The 18,146-nt window shown below is 42.3% G+C and overlaps 1 protein-coding gene across 1 annotated transcript in view; it reads left to right on the forward strand.

Moving 5' to 3' along the window:
- Window positions 1-18,146, forward strand: part of LOC122808771 (death-associated protein kinase 2-like) — a 1,232,522-nt gene that overhangs the window by 1,190,744 nt on the left and 23,632 nt on the right. The window contains exon 11 of the mRNA XM_044079801.1: window positions 5,898-5,981. Coding sequence (XP_043935736.1) covers window positions 5,898-5,981 — 84 coding nt within the window. The remainder of the gene's footprint in view (window positions 1-5,897; window positions 5,982-18,146) is intronic.

The raw sequence follows: 18,146 nt of genomic DNA on the forward strand, positions 1-18,146 counted from the left end.
ATGGTATCCTGTGGGTGATATAACTATCCCTCCAAACCATTTTTTATGTTGCAGAAAAGGTTTCATCTCTAGACTGAGTTTTTCTAATGCCATTTGACTTGCTGATGCGCAGTAGTTCCATTATTATTGGCTTGTAGGATGCCTTGTATGCCAGACACAGGTCATCTCTTAGCAGTCTATAGGATACCGAGTATAGTGACAGGGTTTTGAGTTGATCCATGTAAGACATACTGTTTAGGCCTTGTATCCTTTTACCAAGCAGAGTGGTGCACTGTAGCTTAGTCATGTGTGTGGAGGCATGCATTATTGTAGGCCCTACTTTGACAACATGCTTGGTGTCTGACTGAAGGGGGGGGGGGTGAGGAAAATAGGGCAAAATCCAAACATTCCTCAGTGAAGCACCAGGGATGCTGCTGCCCTAGAGCTGCTGTTTACTTCAATGATCTGAGACGGATAGATCTCCACAACTGAGTCTTTCCCTATCTCAGAGGTGGGCCCTGGCCTAACAGGTATGCTAAACCTCCAAGTCAGAAAGACAAAGGGGGTCTTGGTAATGAAGCTGATGGTTAGAGTGCCACTGGAGGACCAAAACAAAATGCTTAAAAAATCTGTTTATTTTTCCACAATACCTGTATTGCCCCATGAAACCCATATCCCTGACCCTTTCAAAGAAATCTGCATTCATTGGATGTACTAAATAAGGCCATATAAAGTCCCCAAATCTATCTCCCTGCCAGCCAACACACACACACACACACACACACACACACACACACACACACACACACACACACACACACACACACACACACACACACACACACACACATTCTACCAGTATTCAGCTTTCACTGTGCTGTCATTTATTTATTCTCATCAGTGCTCTGCATCCATATAGCCATTCCCGTGCTCACTATGTTTACCTCTTTTTTGCACTTCTCATGATTTCCATAAAACTTTTTAAACCTTTTTTCCTTAACTTTGATATTTCCTTTTTCAAATGTATGTCTTGCAGCATAGCTTCCCGAGATTTATCATTGTTGTCACCTTAGCATCCCCTCTTTTTCTGTCTCTCTGTCTCTTAATGTTATTGCGCTCTTTAAACCTGTAACAGATTTGTACCTTTTTGCAATAAATGTCATTCAGTTGACTGCACTAAACCCAAGTCCACTAATACTGAACTTAAATAAATGTACCACAGGCACTGATTTTTATATAAAAAAAAGTAGAAAAAAATGTTTTTGCAAGTGGGCAGTTCTGAGACTGAGTTGTCCTGTCTTCCAGCAGTATCCCTTGATTTGAGTGTATTGTTGGACTTTTGAGCAAAGCCATCTGCAACCTAGTTAATTAAATATATTATACCATGACCCCCCCCCCCCAAAACGTGCACGCTGATTGGCCAGCGTGCACATTGTAAATCGAGTTATACTAATGGAAAAAGGTCCGGTCGCCTGGACTTTTTTCCATTAGTATAACTCTACTTTTAAAACACTGTCTCGCTATGTTAAATGGGTTTAGCATAGCGAGACAGCTTTAAAATAAGCAACGGAGATTTCCGTTGCTTATTTTAAAGCTGTCCCGCTATGCTAAACCCATTTAACATAGCGAGACAGGTTTTAAAAAAAAAGCAACGGAGAAAGCAAGATCTCCGTTGCTTTTATTCGCTATGTTAAATGGGTTTAACATAGCGAGACAGTTTAAAATAAGCAACGGACATCTCCGTTGCTTATTTTAAAGCTGTCTCGCTATGTTAAACCTTTTAACATAGCGAAACAGTAAAAAGCAACGGAGATATTGCTTTCTCCGTTGCTTTTGCTCACAGCTCTGATGTACTGCGCGAGGCGCGCAGTACATCAGAACTGCCGCGATGCCAGATATCTGCGGAAGGGCAGTAAACAGGCATTATACTATGCCATTATTTAAGAAAAGTAATAGTTTCTTTTCTTAAATAATGTCATAGTATAATAACTCACTTCTGGTGGGTAATGCTGTACCCACGGTTAGCTTTGTTTGGTCCCGGCCGCCTCGGGACCAAACCACGCCAACCGTGAGTAAATCCAGCATTACCCACACCCAGGCGTGGGTTATTGCTATAGTAACCCCTGCAGTTGCACATCTAAGTACAATGATGCTCTCCTTGAGTATAACATTAAGTTGCAAGATCCATACTTTTTCTTGTTTTTCTGTAGGAGTCCATTTTGTTATATGGTACTATAATGTATTATATTAAAGCATGAAAAAAAATAATATATGAAGCTCAAGTGAAATAGTGTAACAGTCTCGGAACTGAATAATTTGTTAGTATAATTACAGTAGAAGGTATAGGACTCAGTGTTACTGATCCATGCTAAATAAATGTACCTCTGTACTGGGGTTTTAGGGAGTGTTTTTTGTTCATGAGGGATGGATATACTCCATCTTTACTTTGTGTTGCTCTAGTGAAGGCAGACATTTTGCCCTTTAATGAGTGTAATATGGCTAAGATTGGGAGTGAATCCATAAGAGTTTTGGGATCTGTTTCATTAAGGGTGACTAACAAGCTTCATCCTAGGTTTGAATTCCTCAGTCTCCTTTTGCCTACTGTGTGACACAGAGCAATTAATTTAATGATGTAGTGCTTCTGGGTCACCCCTGAAAAGAGGGAATCAGGCCTAATTGGTTTGCCTGGTTAGCAGATGAATAAAGCAAGGTAAAAAAAAAATGAAATCTGTCTTATGGATTTGAGAGCAATGTCATATCATTTGAGAGAATGTGATTTGATCTATCTGTATAGACCCATTAACTAAGAGAGTCATCCTTAGTGGATTTTTGTAAATTGTGTTTACATGTCAGCAGAGCCAGAGCTAGGTAAATTGGTACACTGAACAAAGCCCAGACTAGTGCTGCCCTCAACCTGATGCTGATGACTAAACAAAAATTCTCCTTTAAACTAAAGCCCCTCCAAAGCTGAGGGCCAAAAGAAAAACGTCTTTTAGGCAAACACTAGAAAGATGATACCATCCACAGTTACATTAATGACTTACAGTAGTGCATTTTTGCCCCAGGGGCAACTCATTTCCACTACAGGTTGCATCCCTAAGAGCTTGCACCTGATACATCTGTCTCTTTCATCCCTACCCTACAGATGGTACCCCATTCTTTACTGCAGTTTTTTTTGTTTGTTTTTAACTCCAGTTTATAAACCAAAGCCAAAGTTACCGTGTTACTATAAATTGTAAACTGGAGGTAAACCAATGGGTTTAAGAATGCCTAAGACAAATTGAAGAATGGGGGCAGCTGTAGAATTGCTAAATATTTCAGTCATGCAGACTCAGTAGAGGTGTCTTACAGTGGAGTCAGCATCTAAATGAAATGCTAAACAACAAAATATACTTGTGTATCTGTGTAGTGTATATCTGGTGCTTACCAATATGGGAAACCACTGTAGCACCCCCACTGTGAGGTCTTCCCTGGTGAGATCTGACCACAAATCAGTCTCATTTGAAGTAAATGTCATGTCTGACTGACCCCCCCCCCCCCAGCAGCAATTAAACTAAAAAAAGTTCTCCAAAGTAGGTTATAACCTCTTACGAGATGGTGTAAATAGCTTCACTGCACCCCCCCCCCCAGATGGAATTGGCAATTATGCTGAGTTCTACACCAGTGTTTTATACAAACACCTGTATAACTGCATTGACTCAGCCGTACCTGATAGGACCAAAACAAGCTCCTCAAGGAAGAGCAAACCTGCCTGGTGGACAACTGCCATTAACAGGCTTTACAATAAGAGGAAGAAATTGCTGTCGTAAGAGTAAGAAGGAGTGAATTCTAAACTGGAAACACTCCCTCCTCAGTTTAAACAAGTAAATTAGACTTCTCCTGAAGTCCTCCGAGGCAAACTATGAATCCAAATTGCTTCGTCAACTAAAGACACACATAAGGCATTCCTTAGTTACATCCATAACCTAAAAGGAAAGGCCCAGATTTGTGTTGAACTGGTAATTAATGATACCACATATACTGAGCCTGTGGATATAGCTAACCTGTTGGCCAACAGGTTCTGTGAAACTTCACTCCCGTGTCCCTGCCACACATACCCCATGACATCCCTACCACCTGTCCCCAACCTTGTATCTCTAAAGAGCAGCTTGTAAATGCCCTCTCTAAGGCTAAAAACACAGCATTATGGGACCTCATAACATCCCAGGCTGCATCGTGCATGGGCTCCAACACCACTGGGTATTCGTTTCAGTCATACTCTTAAGTACCGACATCATCCCAGCTGAGTGGATAATAGCCACCATTATTTCCTTGCAAAAAGGTGGTGCTTCCACTGACCTCGGGAATGATAGACATATTAGCTTAACTAGCCTTATCTGCAAGGCCATGGAATGAATCATCGTGGACCTTATCAACAAAGATATAGATAATCTCCAAACACTTGACCCTACTCTGTTCGGATTTGTCAAAGGGAGATCATGCCTGTTAAACCTGCTGGACATCTTCAAAACAGTCACCAAGGCCCTGGATGAGGGGAAATCTGTGCATACAGCCTACCTAGACTTAGCCAAAACTTTTGACACTATCCCCCACTCAGGCATCATTGACAAACTCACCCAGCTAGGTATCAGTTCTTGTATCATTTGATGGGTCTCTAACTGACTCACTGATAGAACACATATAGTCAAAATAGGGGAGTCCACCTCCAATAGCAGACCTGTAACCAGCAATGTTCCACAGGGATCAGTCCTGGGACCTCTACTGTTCGGAATCTATTTCTCCGAAGTACAAGGAAAAACTAAAGGTCTGTAGCTGACACAGTTTGCTGATGACTGTAAACATGGAGCGGTCATAGAATCTCCAAATGATGTTAACATCCTACAAGAGGGTCTTACACAAACACATGATTGGTGCCAAAGTCATGGCCGTAAACTCAATGCAAAAGCATGTATTATCATCCCTTTCAGTAAGAGAGATGTTCCTGCTAACTGCCACTTCAATAGCAACACCCTAAGTACACACTCAGTGGTGAGAGACCTGGACACACAGGTTCACAGCAAACTTACCTTTAATCACCATGTTGCTACAGTGGTAAGAATGGCATTCTGTATTACTCATCTCATAAGTAAGGGCATTGCCTCCAGAAAAAAAAAGTTAGAACCTCCCTGTGCTCTTCCCTCATCAGGCCAGTAATAGAGTACAACATCCCTTTTGATATTTCCAAGCACCTGCACCAGTTGGAGAAACTACAAAGGTTCCTCACAAGGAAAATTCAAGTTTTTCAACATCTTTCCTGTGTGGATCATCTAAAGTCACTGTCACTTTATTCTGTTTCATACAGACTACTCACAGGTGATCTCTGCCTTGCATATAAGACAATCTCTGACCCTGCTTTATTGGAAATGCTACATATCTGCAAGTCAAATGGTACATGGGTTACTCACTCTAAGACCTTAACCTGGTATGTGACATTAATAGAACCTGCTAAAGGGTCAGATTTGTCTTCCAGAGGTTACCACACCTTTGGAACAGACTCCCACTTCATGTCAAACAGAGCATCTCATTGGCCCTCTTCAAACGCAATCTGGACAATTGAATGGATAATTATAAATTCACCCCAGGGGATCCACATGTGTCCCTTTTGGTCACTGACATTCGGTGCTGATTGTGGAAATAAGGGTAAAACTTGGCTAAGCTTGTAATGGCCCTAGGGCCGTTAGCCTAGTAACTTCCCTTCATCCTATGTAGTATGTACACTGACCAGCCATATGATGTTCACACAGATAGTATAACCTTGACTGACTAGGTCTAGTCATGTTCTTTGGTAACCTCAGGTATAATTTGGAAAATATAAACTTCCGTGTATATTCCTGAAAGGCTTTAACATTTTATTTTGTTTCAATTCTGTTTTGTTGCAGCTTTCCTACAACTTGCTGACAGCATGCCAACGCTTTAACCGTGCATTGCATATAGTTTGCAGGCAGCAAGAAGATGAAAATCTGGTAAGTTGAGAACTGTTAGATATACATTCGCAATTATCCTTCTGTGGTGCTTGGGGTTATTTTACATTAGAAAGTATTTTCTTATTCTTAATAAACGGAAAAACAGGGAATGATGCTTTGCTTTGTTCATGACAAACAATTCGGTGACAAATCTGATATTTATTAAAATTTCATCTTAGCACCTTGGCTAATGCCTTCTGTTTTGAATATGTTAGTTGAGGCAGTCAGATAAAGTTTTAATGAACGTCATTTTTTACTTGTTTTGTCATGTTACAAGTGCTAAAATTGTATATACTAAATTATGTGATATTTTGCTGCAGCGTATCATATATGTTGTTGCCCTTGTGCAAATAAAAAGCACAGACGTTTAAATAGAGTGAGGTGAAAGCCGTAATACCCTGGGCACAAGTTGTCAGGAGGTGAGATTGGATTGGTTGGTAAAATAGTACCAGCATTTATTCCTGAACCAGCATTTAGAAATGAATTTAGAGACTCCTTTGCTTTTGTGTGGTATGTTATAGCAATCTGGTTTCTACAGTTTTTGAAAGTAAAAACCGTAATTTGTTCCTCTGTTTTGATTTTTGGCTGGGCCTAGTACTTTGGGAGAGCTGAGGAGTACCAGATCTGAAAAAGGACTTTTTTTACTCCTTAACTTAGAGTTGAGGGGTGCCAGATTGTGGAGTGGCACTGTGCTCTAGAGTAAATGGATGTAAATGCTGCTGTCACATAGGACATACTGTCTGTGCTGTGAAGGTGTAAAGTCTAAATCTGAAAGTTAGGACTACAACTCTCATCTTGTAATGAGTGTTAGATGAGCCATAACTACCAGTTACTGTTAGATCATTTCAGCAAGCAGACAATGTGTAGTTACCCATCATAACTGATCTTCTTCTTCTTCTTTCGGCTTTATCCCGGTTAGGGGTCGCCACAGCGGATCACCTGTCCGCACATTGAATGGCAGTGGAGTTTTACGGTGTCGAGTTGCCAGCCCGGCGCCCAACCTTCCACAGAAGGCACACTCACACGCACACCTAGGGCCAATTTAGAGTGTCCAATCCACCTGCAGCATGTCTTTGGGATGTGGGAGGAAACCGGAGCACCCGGAGGAAACCCACGCGACCACAGGGAGGACATGCAGACTCCGCACAGAAGGCACCCCAGCCGAGGATCGAACCGGAGAACCTCTTGCTGTGAGGCGGCAATGCTAACCACTGCACCACCGTGGCCGCCCTAGTTACCCATCATAACTGATATTTTCATTAAATTACTTTTATTTGTCATTATTTTCTGAGTTGACTGAGAATTTGTGTGTGGGTGGGTGTGGGTGACCTTTCGGGGCAATTAGCTTAGTACTCATCTATGAACCCACATCAGACGTGGTACATGTCGCCTACTTTCCTCTCAGTGGACTATGTTTAATATGGTGATTTGTATTCTGTTCCCTATTCAGTTTTATTCACATAACACCTTTGGGACCCATACTTTGATTTTCTAGTTACTGTGAACAATACCTGTAAGTAAATTCTGTTTTTAAGCAGGATGACACTTTTTAGGTTAGTGCTTTGATACCCATAATTTAATATGCACATGAAAAGGGATTATGTTTACCTTGTTCTCATTTCTAAGCAGGGAAAGATTGCATTGTCTGTAAGAACACTCCCAAACTGGGACATACATTGGAGTTGCTTTATCTTCTTGTACTGTACTTAAGAACAGATCTTGATAGCCATGCTTGTGAGGGTCATCATGCCATCATTGCTGCTTGCTTACTGACATAAGCACTAGTTCGTTGTTGCCAAATACAATAGCCTGGTCTGTCTGAAGTCATCATAAGACAGTGTTCATACAAAGCAAAGAGACCACACCATCATTGCCTTCCTGTTGAAAGGCATTGCAAACACATTGGATAGCTTTATTGTGAGGACTCACTTCTACGCAGTTAAGTTCACACAGTCTCCCTTCCTTTGAGGTCCTTTTTCCAGGTATCCTGGAATCTCAAGCTTTAGAAATGAGCTTCCTTCTGCACCAGGCTAAAAGTGCTTGGAGAAGCTTCTGAGATTGAAAAGTACATTTCCATTTGGCCAGGTATAAGCGCAAAGGCACCAGCAATATTGAGGGAGTGTCACTGACAGATGTTTCTGGAAGTGGCCTGGCTACATCCATCCTCTTTGCATGACTAGACTTTGGAGTGAAACCTGGATTCTTATCTGGTTTCCTATCTTAGCGGTGAAGTCCTGCTTGGAAGTAGGAAAGTATGGACATTATAGATGACATCTAGTAATGTGGCAGGGTCTTTGTACTATGGGGAACCCTTTCTCAAGGATAAGACCTGACTAAGCTCAGAAGTTTGGAAGACGTTATCTTTCTGGTGCTGTTGCATGGCTATTAAATTTCAAACCGCACTCCTCCCACCTGTCGGGTCACCTAAGCACATTATATCATCCTCACTAGTCATAACTACAGAGGACCATGCTTTATTTTTTTATTTCTTTGGAAGATTTAAGACCTAAGCGAGATATACTCCTGGTTTTCATCCTGAAGTACATTCCAACCTTTGTGATACTTCTCTTCCATTTGAGTAGTTGAGAACTGTGCAGACTAATCTCAGGGAATAGCCCTCAGTTAATCCAGATGTGAGGGACATGCAGAGTTGAGAATTAATTTCTGAAGACATCTGCTAGACCCAACAGAGGTGCTAAGTCCTTCTTCAGGAAGCATTGGATGGGCTTTCTCCAGGGTTCACGCTGCCAGCACAAGATATATGGAATTTGTTTGACTTTTGGTGTGAGATTGACTTATAAGTTTGGGATTTCTATATTAACAAAGTCAATTAGATACCAGAAAAGATCCAGTGCAGGCCATGTCCCATCAAATGCCACCTGTGGCATTCAAGTGGTCACCTGGGGACCCAAGTCAGACTGACAATTTGTGGGTGATACTGACACAACAGCTCTTGCTTAATCCTTGTTTTGTAGCTGTTAGAGAATACAAGGTTCCCTCCCCTGACAGCTTTTTGGGAATTGGTTGTAGAGGTGTTTATTATTGAAGTAGACAAGTTGTTTGAGCCCCTGGGCTTCTCATGCTCTTATTTGGATGGCCTGTCTTTTAGGAACCCCCTGTAGCACATAGAAGCTACAATTAGCCATACTGCAAGTTGTGCCTAGGATGTGAAAAAAACCTGCCTGCTATTTTCCTATCCTCAGGTCAGCCTATGGTAATCTCATCTTGATGCCTATCCAGTACAGTGAACACCTTACATCACTCACTGACAAAATAAAGTAATGCTTTACCTAATTGCTCTATTTTCAGTGGTATTGACAGCCCCCCAACAGTCTCAGTGGCTACAGTGTAGTTCCCAAAGCCACAGTTTGGTTCCCTCCAGCTGGTGGATAGGATTACTCAATAGTGGGACATGTATGGCAAGGACTACCTCTCAATGACCCAGTCTGCATGTACTCAAGAGGTTTCCAAATAGACCACTGTTTCATGGATTCTGTGGAAGCTTTGGTTAAAGCATTAAGCTGTGTTGTTTGTCTGCATAGACTGTTAAGTCTGAGGTTTTCACATGTTGAGGATGATCTTTATAGACTTTTGATGGATATTATCTTTGACTGAAAAGAGCTTTATAAGCATGAGTTATCTGTTTAAGTTTGAGTTCTTTTATAGCAGGAGGCAAATCCTCCCTCACTGGGATATACTCCATCATCGTTTGCATGCTGCATCTGCCCATAGAATGCAGATAGTTTGTAAGCACCATTGAAGTAAGGTCAGGCATATTCTGCCAGTCCTATTTTTGCACTGGCTAAAGCACTTTTAAAGGTCTTCAACTGATCTTTCTATTATAACTAAGGCTGTGACTGGGTGATCTGGGGAGGGTATTTGGCTGTGATGGTTCACCATGTTGGGAGAGCCATCCATCAAGGATTAGGAGGGATGGGATTTCCCCTGCTTCTTCACTCCTTCTGTTGATTCCATTCCTTCCCCTGCTTTCCCCACAGCTTCTTAGCTGTGGCAGAGCTCTGGAAGCAGGCCAGACTTTAAAACCCAGAGACTGGTGGAGGTTGCTTCATCTCCTGGTGGAGGTTGCTTCATCTCCTGTGTAAAGGAAAGACTCCTCTCCTTTCCTTTGAACCATTGTAGATGCAACATCCAGTCTTTTGTTTGAAGGTCCCTCTTCCCCTTAAGGAGTCTTAGTGGCATGTTGTCTTCCTCAGTGTAAAGGATGCATAGGGGATGGCATCCTTGGGCCACGCTTCCTTTTTGTTTCAGAGGTTCTTCTCTGTAGTTTTTCTTGACTCATCAGTTGAGCATCATCCTCCCATTTGGTGGCACTTGTCTTTTGACGCTCCGTAGAGTCAAGATGCTGTACAGATGTTGGCTACAATGGCCAACTCCTGGAAAGAGTGGATCCCATTTGCCTCCTCCTTTATGGATATTAGTGGTGTTCTGTCCTGTCTGGGATTCCTTGGGGTGTTCACCCTGGGAAATCCACTGTTTTCTCTCTGTTTTTTGTCTAAAGGAATGGCTGTATTTAGTTTCATATTTAGTTTCTGGATCTCTGTAGAGTCCCACTCAAAAGCTATCCATTTTTGGTGGGAGTTTGCCTTCCCCACACTGGTTGCTCTTTCCAGTGTAGAGGGATATGGCTGCAGACTGTGCTCTATTTCGATCTGAAATGCTTGTGCTTGCATATGCTGCCAGTTTCCTCATTGCGTTATGGCATTCACTGCAACTGTTTTATATATTTAGACTCCACTTTACAGGGCTGGGGCTTGAAGCCTAGGTACAGTGATTTTCCAGTGAAACTGGGCTGGATCTCCTCTTCTGTAATTCCCCATCCTTTTATGATAGATTGCAGGTGGTGCTGGAGTGGAGAGTAGTTCACTTGGACTCCTGTTATCTGTTTTGGACCTTTTGGCTGGGCTCAGAGCACTCATAGTCATGGATACTGGGTTGCTTGGGCATCCTATATCTTAAGGCTGTAAATAATCCATTATGTGAACCATTGATGGAGCAAGAGGACTTGTTTCTGCCCCTACATGTATCAAAGGACCCTTTCACAGATCAAGAGCCTTGTTTGCTTGTAAGCTTGGTGCCGACACCATTTCTCTCTCCTGAGAATAAATTCCTGCTGTCAGTCACACAGTGCTGCCCATCTGTCCCTTCAAAGGTGTTGATACCTCACTGGGTCTTTATAGGTAGGGCAGCCTAGATATGGGTCTTTCCCACATCTCTGGAGATCATGAGCTTCTTCTTCTACTGATTAATCAAAAGGCTAGAGAGTAGTATTGCTGTGTTTTGCTCTGTCTCCCTCTTTCTTTATCAGTTTGAGTATTCCCTTTCTCTAGTTGTTGGGAAAACTGTTGTGTGAGTTTCAGATGGATTTGGTACCGCCATGGTCTAATCTGAGCATCTAGGTTGTTCTGAAAACCTGTTGCTAGAGCTCATTTACAGGGTTTTAGGCAATCCTCTGGCCTTAGTTGCCATCCGGGGTTCTGGATCTTGGCCCATTGTGCCTTTTTTAGGCTATGTTCCAAAGACAAATCTTCCAACATAAAAGATCTGTCAAAAAGCAAATTGAAGGTCATGCTGCTTAACGCTAGGAGCCTTAACCTGAAAATGCACTCACTGGAGGCTCTCCTCACACTGGAAAATGCCGATGTCTGTACGGTCATGGAGACTTGGTTCAGGGCTGCAGAGAGCACCCCTGCCTTACCAGGCTATACCCCAAAACGAGGTTGGAAAGACTAAGGGTGGTGGAGTCTCTATCTTCATCAAGGACAGGCACACCTTCAGGCAGTTTACCAACATGATGCACTGGATTTACTCCAGGTGCAGCGGACAGTTGGCAAGCCGCCCATCCAAGTTATAGCCAGCTATAGACCCCCCCTCCATGACTCAGGGCACCCAATCCTCCTACCTGGACCTACCTGACTCCATCAAGGTACCCCCTAACACCCTGATCCTTGGTGACTTCAACTACCCCACCATAGACTGGGTGAACTATTGCTGCACTAATACACTCATCCAATGATTCCTTGACTTCATCAGTTCTAATGCACTTGAACAGCTCATCTCATCCCCCACAAGGTGAGATAACATTCTAGGCTCCGTTCTCACCAACATGGGTGATTGCTGCACCACTCCCATAGTATGTTCTTACCTGGTGAGATCAGATCATCGGCCTGTCTGTTTTGAAGTTTGTATCCCACCCAACCCCTCCCCAGCCATAACGAGGTTAAAAACCTTCTCAAAAGCTGACTATAACCTCCTAAGGGAGGGTATCAGTAGCTTCACACCACCACTCCCCTCAGAGGATGCAGACAACTATGCTGGACAGTACACCAGTGCAGTATACAAGCAGCTGTACAACTGCATGGACTCAGCCATATGCAACAGAACTAAAACCTGCTCCTCAAGGTAACACAAACCTATCTGGTGGACTTCCTCTGTCAACAGGCGTTACAACAAAAGGAAGAAACTGTTGTCCAAGGGTAAAAAGGAACAAATTCCAAATTGGAAAAACTCCCTCCTCAGCCTCAACAGGCAATTTAGATCGGTAGTTAAAACCTCCAATGCCAATTATGAGTTGAAACTACCTGCTAAAAGAAAGGGAAACCACAAGTCCTTAGTTACATCAAGCACCTCCCTCGCAAAGCCCAGGTTTCTTGCAAATTATTACTTAATGGCACCACTTACACTGATCCTGTTGACTTAGCCAACCTGCTAGCTGATAGGTTCAATGCAAACTTCACACCCCATCTCACCCAAAGACCCATTCGACATCCCAGATACTTGTCCCACACCTCACATCTCTGTAGATCAAGTTTTAAAGGCCCTATCCAAGGCAAAGAGCACGGCTTCCATGGGACCTGATAGTATCCCATGCTGTATTCGGCACCATCTCCAGTAAGAACTAGCTTCGCCATTGAGCACCCTATTCAACCACAGCCTAATTACAGGCTTCATTCCAGCAGAGTAGAGAACTGCCATTGTTATCCCCTTGCACAAAAGTGGCGCCACTACTGACCCAGAAAACTATCACCCCATTAGCTTCACAAATCTGATCTGTAAAGCCATGGAGGTTATTATTATGGATCTCATAAACAAGGACATAGGCAATCTCCAAGCACTTGACCCCATCCACTTCAGATTCATGAGGGGCAGATCTTGCCTATTGAACCTGGTTGACTTCTTTGAGACTGTCACCAAGGCCTTGAATGAGGAGAAAGTCAGTACATGCAGCTTACCTTGACTTGGCCACAACCTTTGAGACAATATCCCACTCAGGCATCATCAAAAAGCTAACAAAACTTGGGGCAAATCCCTGTCTCATCAGGTGAGTGGCCAACTTGCTCACCGATAGGACCCACAAGGTCAAAATAGGTGCCACCATCTCCAACATCAGACTTGTCATTAGTGGTATTCCCCTACTCTTTGGCATCTACTTCTCAGAGGTCCTGGCAAAGACATAGGACCTGTGGATGACCAAGTTTGCAGATGACTGTAAGTTGGGTGCTGTTATTGACTCCCCAAATGATGGTAACATACTGCAAGAGGGTCTCACAGCTACAAATAACTGATGCCAAAGTCATGGTCTTAAGTTAAATGCAGAAAAATGTATTATCATACCATTCAGCAAAAATATGGCCCCTACCAACCCCCTAAGCACACAATAATCTCACATTTGACCATCATATGGCGGCAGTGGTCAGAAAAGCCTTTTACTTGGTTCATCTCATAAGTAAAACGATTGCATCCAGAAAAAAAGAGGTTATTACCTCTCTGTACTCCTCCCTCATTAGGCCTATAATTGAGTATAATGCCCCGTTTGGTATATCCCTCTCCAAACACCTGCACCAACTGGAAAGACCACAGAAATATCTCACAAAGAGAATCCATGGCCTCCAACATCTGTCATATGTGGACAGGCTCAAATCACTATCACTCTACTCGGTATCATACAGATTGCTCAGAGGTGATCTGTGTCTCACCTACAAGGCAATATCGGACCCTGTCCTGATAGAGATGCTCCATATCCATAAGACTAACTCCTTGTGCATTACCCGCTCAGTAGGCCTAAGTCTAATATGCAGCATCAACAAAACCTGCTGGAGAGCAGGTTTGTCTCCCAGAAGCTGACCCGTCTCTGGAATAGACCCCATACATGTCAAACAGAGTATCTTGCTGACCCTCTTCAAGTGCAGCCTTGATGAGTGGATGGGAAACAACAAATTTGTCCCAGGGGTTCCACCTTTGTCTCTCATTGACAGGGGTGAAAGGTGCTGTCTGAGGGTTATTTTTTGGGGATAAACTCTTGGCTAGGCTTGTAAGGGCCCCAGGGCCATTAGCCTAGTAACCTCCTATGATCCTATGATTATGTATGATCCTCTTTAGGCACAACTGCCTCCAATGCTTGATTTGTTTGCCCTTGGCAGACTTGGTTATCTTAGTTTTCTAGGCCTGCATGACTCACAGTTCTTTTTGTCCCAGAGTTTGATGATCATCACATCCTTCCTGATCAGACTCAGGCCATTTGTTTCCTGTATGAGGGATGTATTCCCAGTACTGTATCAGAGTGTGAACTGCTCAGAGGTACCAATCTTACAGGCAGCCATGAGGGTTGTTTGCACCCACACAGGCATCCTATCAAATGATGGCATATGTTTATGTCAATAACACACCCGTGTTGATACATTACCTGCATCTTAGCAGGGACCACCTATGCTGCTCAGTCGCACTTGTGTACATTCCTTTAAATGATGCTTCAATGGATGCCATCACTAGATTGAGTTGCCACCTCCCATATTTTTCCTTCACTGGCTATGTGCTTTGAGTAAGCCTGCACTTACTCCCACAGCATCAGGAAGCCAGTCAGGAACCACATCCCTTCCAGCATGGACAGATATGTCTATCCTTTCTTCCAAGTCACTGGGACACTACTCAAACTTTAATCATCTGGGCTGTAGTCAGACTTTATTCATCTACATCACAGAGCTGGTTTCCCCTTTCCATGCATTATAAATTTATATGAGCCTGGGTCTGTTCTAAATGGGGATAAGATCTGATCAACTAGAACTTTTGCAAAAGTTATTTTCCTGCAGAATGCAGCCTTTTTTGTTAGTCCTTATGTAGCCCTCTAGCTCCTTCCTTCCTGGTTGCATACTTCTTGGGTTCAACCCAGCCATAACAATGGTCTTCATGCTCCATACTATAGATATACTCTTGAGGTATCACTTGACCACCATAGAAGACCCACAGTAATGAGTCAGGGATGCTTTCCTTCCATTCCTGTCTTTGTGTGCAGTTTCTCCAGGTAAACTTAGTTGATGTATTTTTCTTCATGTAAGTCAGATAAGTATGTACAAGCACATTTTAGCAGGATTCATATTATATCATAGAAAAACTATTTTATCTAAAGTCTCAACTGATTAGGCCTTTTTCCTTTTGCAGTATTAATGTTGCCACAGAGAAGCATTTTTTTTGTTTTGTTTTTGAGGAGAGTTGCACACCCCAAACTCAGGACAGTGTTCACTAGTGGCTTGGGAGCCAGCACGGAAAACTAGCATGCTGATGTAATTGATAATTGTGCACATCATCACAGACTTGTTTGGTCCCTGAATGTGGGAACTTGTGGAAAAGAATGCTGGTTGGTGAAGAGGATAATCTCATTCATAGAAATCTTGTTGGCAGCTTGGTGGTGTATTGTTTTCCCTTCTCTTTTACTCCCTAGTAACATCTCCTAACTCACATTCAGATTTTGGTGTTAGAAAAATCATCATGCAGCTATTCCTTTTGCATCCCATCTCCTGTAATTTCTGCTGTCTTTTTTCCATTATATTATATTCTCTTCTTTGCCATCTATGATCTCTCCATATCTTTCCATTTCCCCATCCAAAACGTCTATGATTCCATTTAAGCTTCCCCTTTAATATTTTCCTTCACGCCTCCCTTCTCCTAAGCAGTCTTCTACTCCTTGAATACCACCCTCTCATAGTCTAATACATCCTCATTCCTCTCCTTATTACTGTTCCCTCATCCTTATTCCTCTTATTACTGTTTCCTCATCCTTATGCCTCTCCTTATTACTGTTTCCTCATCCTTATGCCTCTCCTTATTACTGTTCACTTATCCTTATTCCTCTTATTACTGTTTCCTCATCCTTATGCCTCTCCTTATTACTGTTCTCTTATCCTTATTCCTCTTATTACTGTTTCCTCATCCTTATGCCTCCTTATTACTGTTCTCTTATCCTTATTCCTCTTATTACTGTTTCCTCATCCTTATGCCTCTCCTTATTACTGTTCACTTATCCTTATTCCTCTCTCCTACCAATGTTTTTCACTTATTCCTTCTACCTATTAATACTCTCTTCCTTTAAAAGATTTCTTCTCTTTGAGCTTCTCAGCTTCTACTTTCTGAGATGCTCTTCAAAAAAAAAAACCCACATCTCATCCATTCCTCTGACTCATCCTTCTTTCTGGCAATACCAAATTCAGTCCCAGATCTCTTACCTCATCTTTCATCAGTGTTTCTTATAATTAAACATGTCTATCCATCCTTTTCTATAAGCATCTTAGCTTTAGCTATGGCCTACTAAATGTGGGTAGAATTAACTATAAGTTACTTACTTTCAGTGTAATATTGTCTCAAACAATCTAATTGCTACCTTCTGTTGAAACCTGACTCACCCTCAGTTCATGGTCTTTCTACTTCCACTTCCCACAATGTTGTCATTGTCTACAAAGGTCACCCAAGTTAGAGAATTGGTGGTGGCCATTTACCACACATTAACTCCACTTCTTATTCTCTACTAACCTTGTACTCTGACTCTGTGGAGTACTTAGTCTGTTAATTCAGTCTTCCACTAGACCTAGAATAGCCTTTATTTGCTATCCTTCTTCCTCCTTCCTTTGATTTAGAAAACTTCCTTCAAACTCTGTCCTCCTGCATTCTTGGAAAAAGCGACATGCTTCTTTTTGGTGACCTAAAAGTTAACCTTAATGTGTCATCTAAAAATTACCTTGTTGGGTTCTTATCTGACGTCAGCCTGCCTCTTTAACCCCAAACCTGATAGACCAAACTTCCAGTCAAGTAATCAGTCACATTTAGACTTTGCATTTACTAATAGTCACTCCAGAAGTCACTGCCTGAAAGTTCATTTTCTTAACTTAAATGACTACTACTATATACATTTTACCGTGTCTACAAAAACAGAATAAAAGTTCATCAGTACTGTAATTCACTTAGAAACAGATCCTCTGACTATATACCTCACCAGTTTTTTTCAATCTCAGGTAAATGACTTGATCTGTTCAGTCCTTGCTAATAGCCTCAAAAGGAAATATTTGCTCCTTGTCTTCATATATAAGAAAAGCTAGCACAGAAGCCTGGATGCCCCCACATCTGCTCAAGTGTTTAAACACAGAGCTTACACATGGAGAAACTAAAAATGTGATCAATCCATTCACACCAAAGGTCAATGCAGTAACCTGGGAAACCATGCCTAAAAGGACATAATAAGCCAAAAAACACCTACTATCATGGTAAACAGTCACAACAGTTCTAATCCCGAAAAAAAAAAATTCATTGAAAGTTAATAAGATTTGGGTCAGTACAAAAGACTCAGAGAAATCCCTCCCTGAACCCTGAGAACTTCAACACTGAATTCACAAGCACAGCACCACTGTTCAAGGATCTCTGCATACTTCTATCTCCTGCTCTAGTCATCCTTTCCTTTCCCTTCATAATCATACAAAGATACATCTTAAAAAGTAAAACTTCTTAACTGCTTCCCTGAACATGGAAATGCTTAAAGTGATGATCTTTACCCTGGTTCCTGAAACTTCACAGATCGTATTGCTTACCTACTCTCTTACCTGTTTAACCTGTGATTATCAAAGGAGAGACTACTGTCCACCTGGGTCCCAAGGTCTCTTATCTCACATTTGGCATTAAGTAGACTGCCGTTTGTGTGGTAGTTCATGGATACAGAGTTTTTACCAAAGGGGATGACAGTGCACTTTTTGGCACTGAGCTTGAGGCCATGCCTCTGACACCAGGCATCTGTCTCAGTGAGACCCTTCTGTAGGATGTCCACATCATTTGGGGACTCAACTACAGTTCCTAGTTTGCAGTCATCTGTGAACTTTGTTAGCCAGAGGC

This window comes from Protopterus annectens, chromosome 8.part0, assembly GCF_019279795.1.
Source record: "Protopterus annectens isolate FY-2018-M chromosome 8.part0, PAN1.0, whole genome shotgun sequence".
NCBI lineage: Eukaryota > Metazoa > Chordata > Ceratodontiformes > Protopteridae > Protopterus > Protopterus annectens.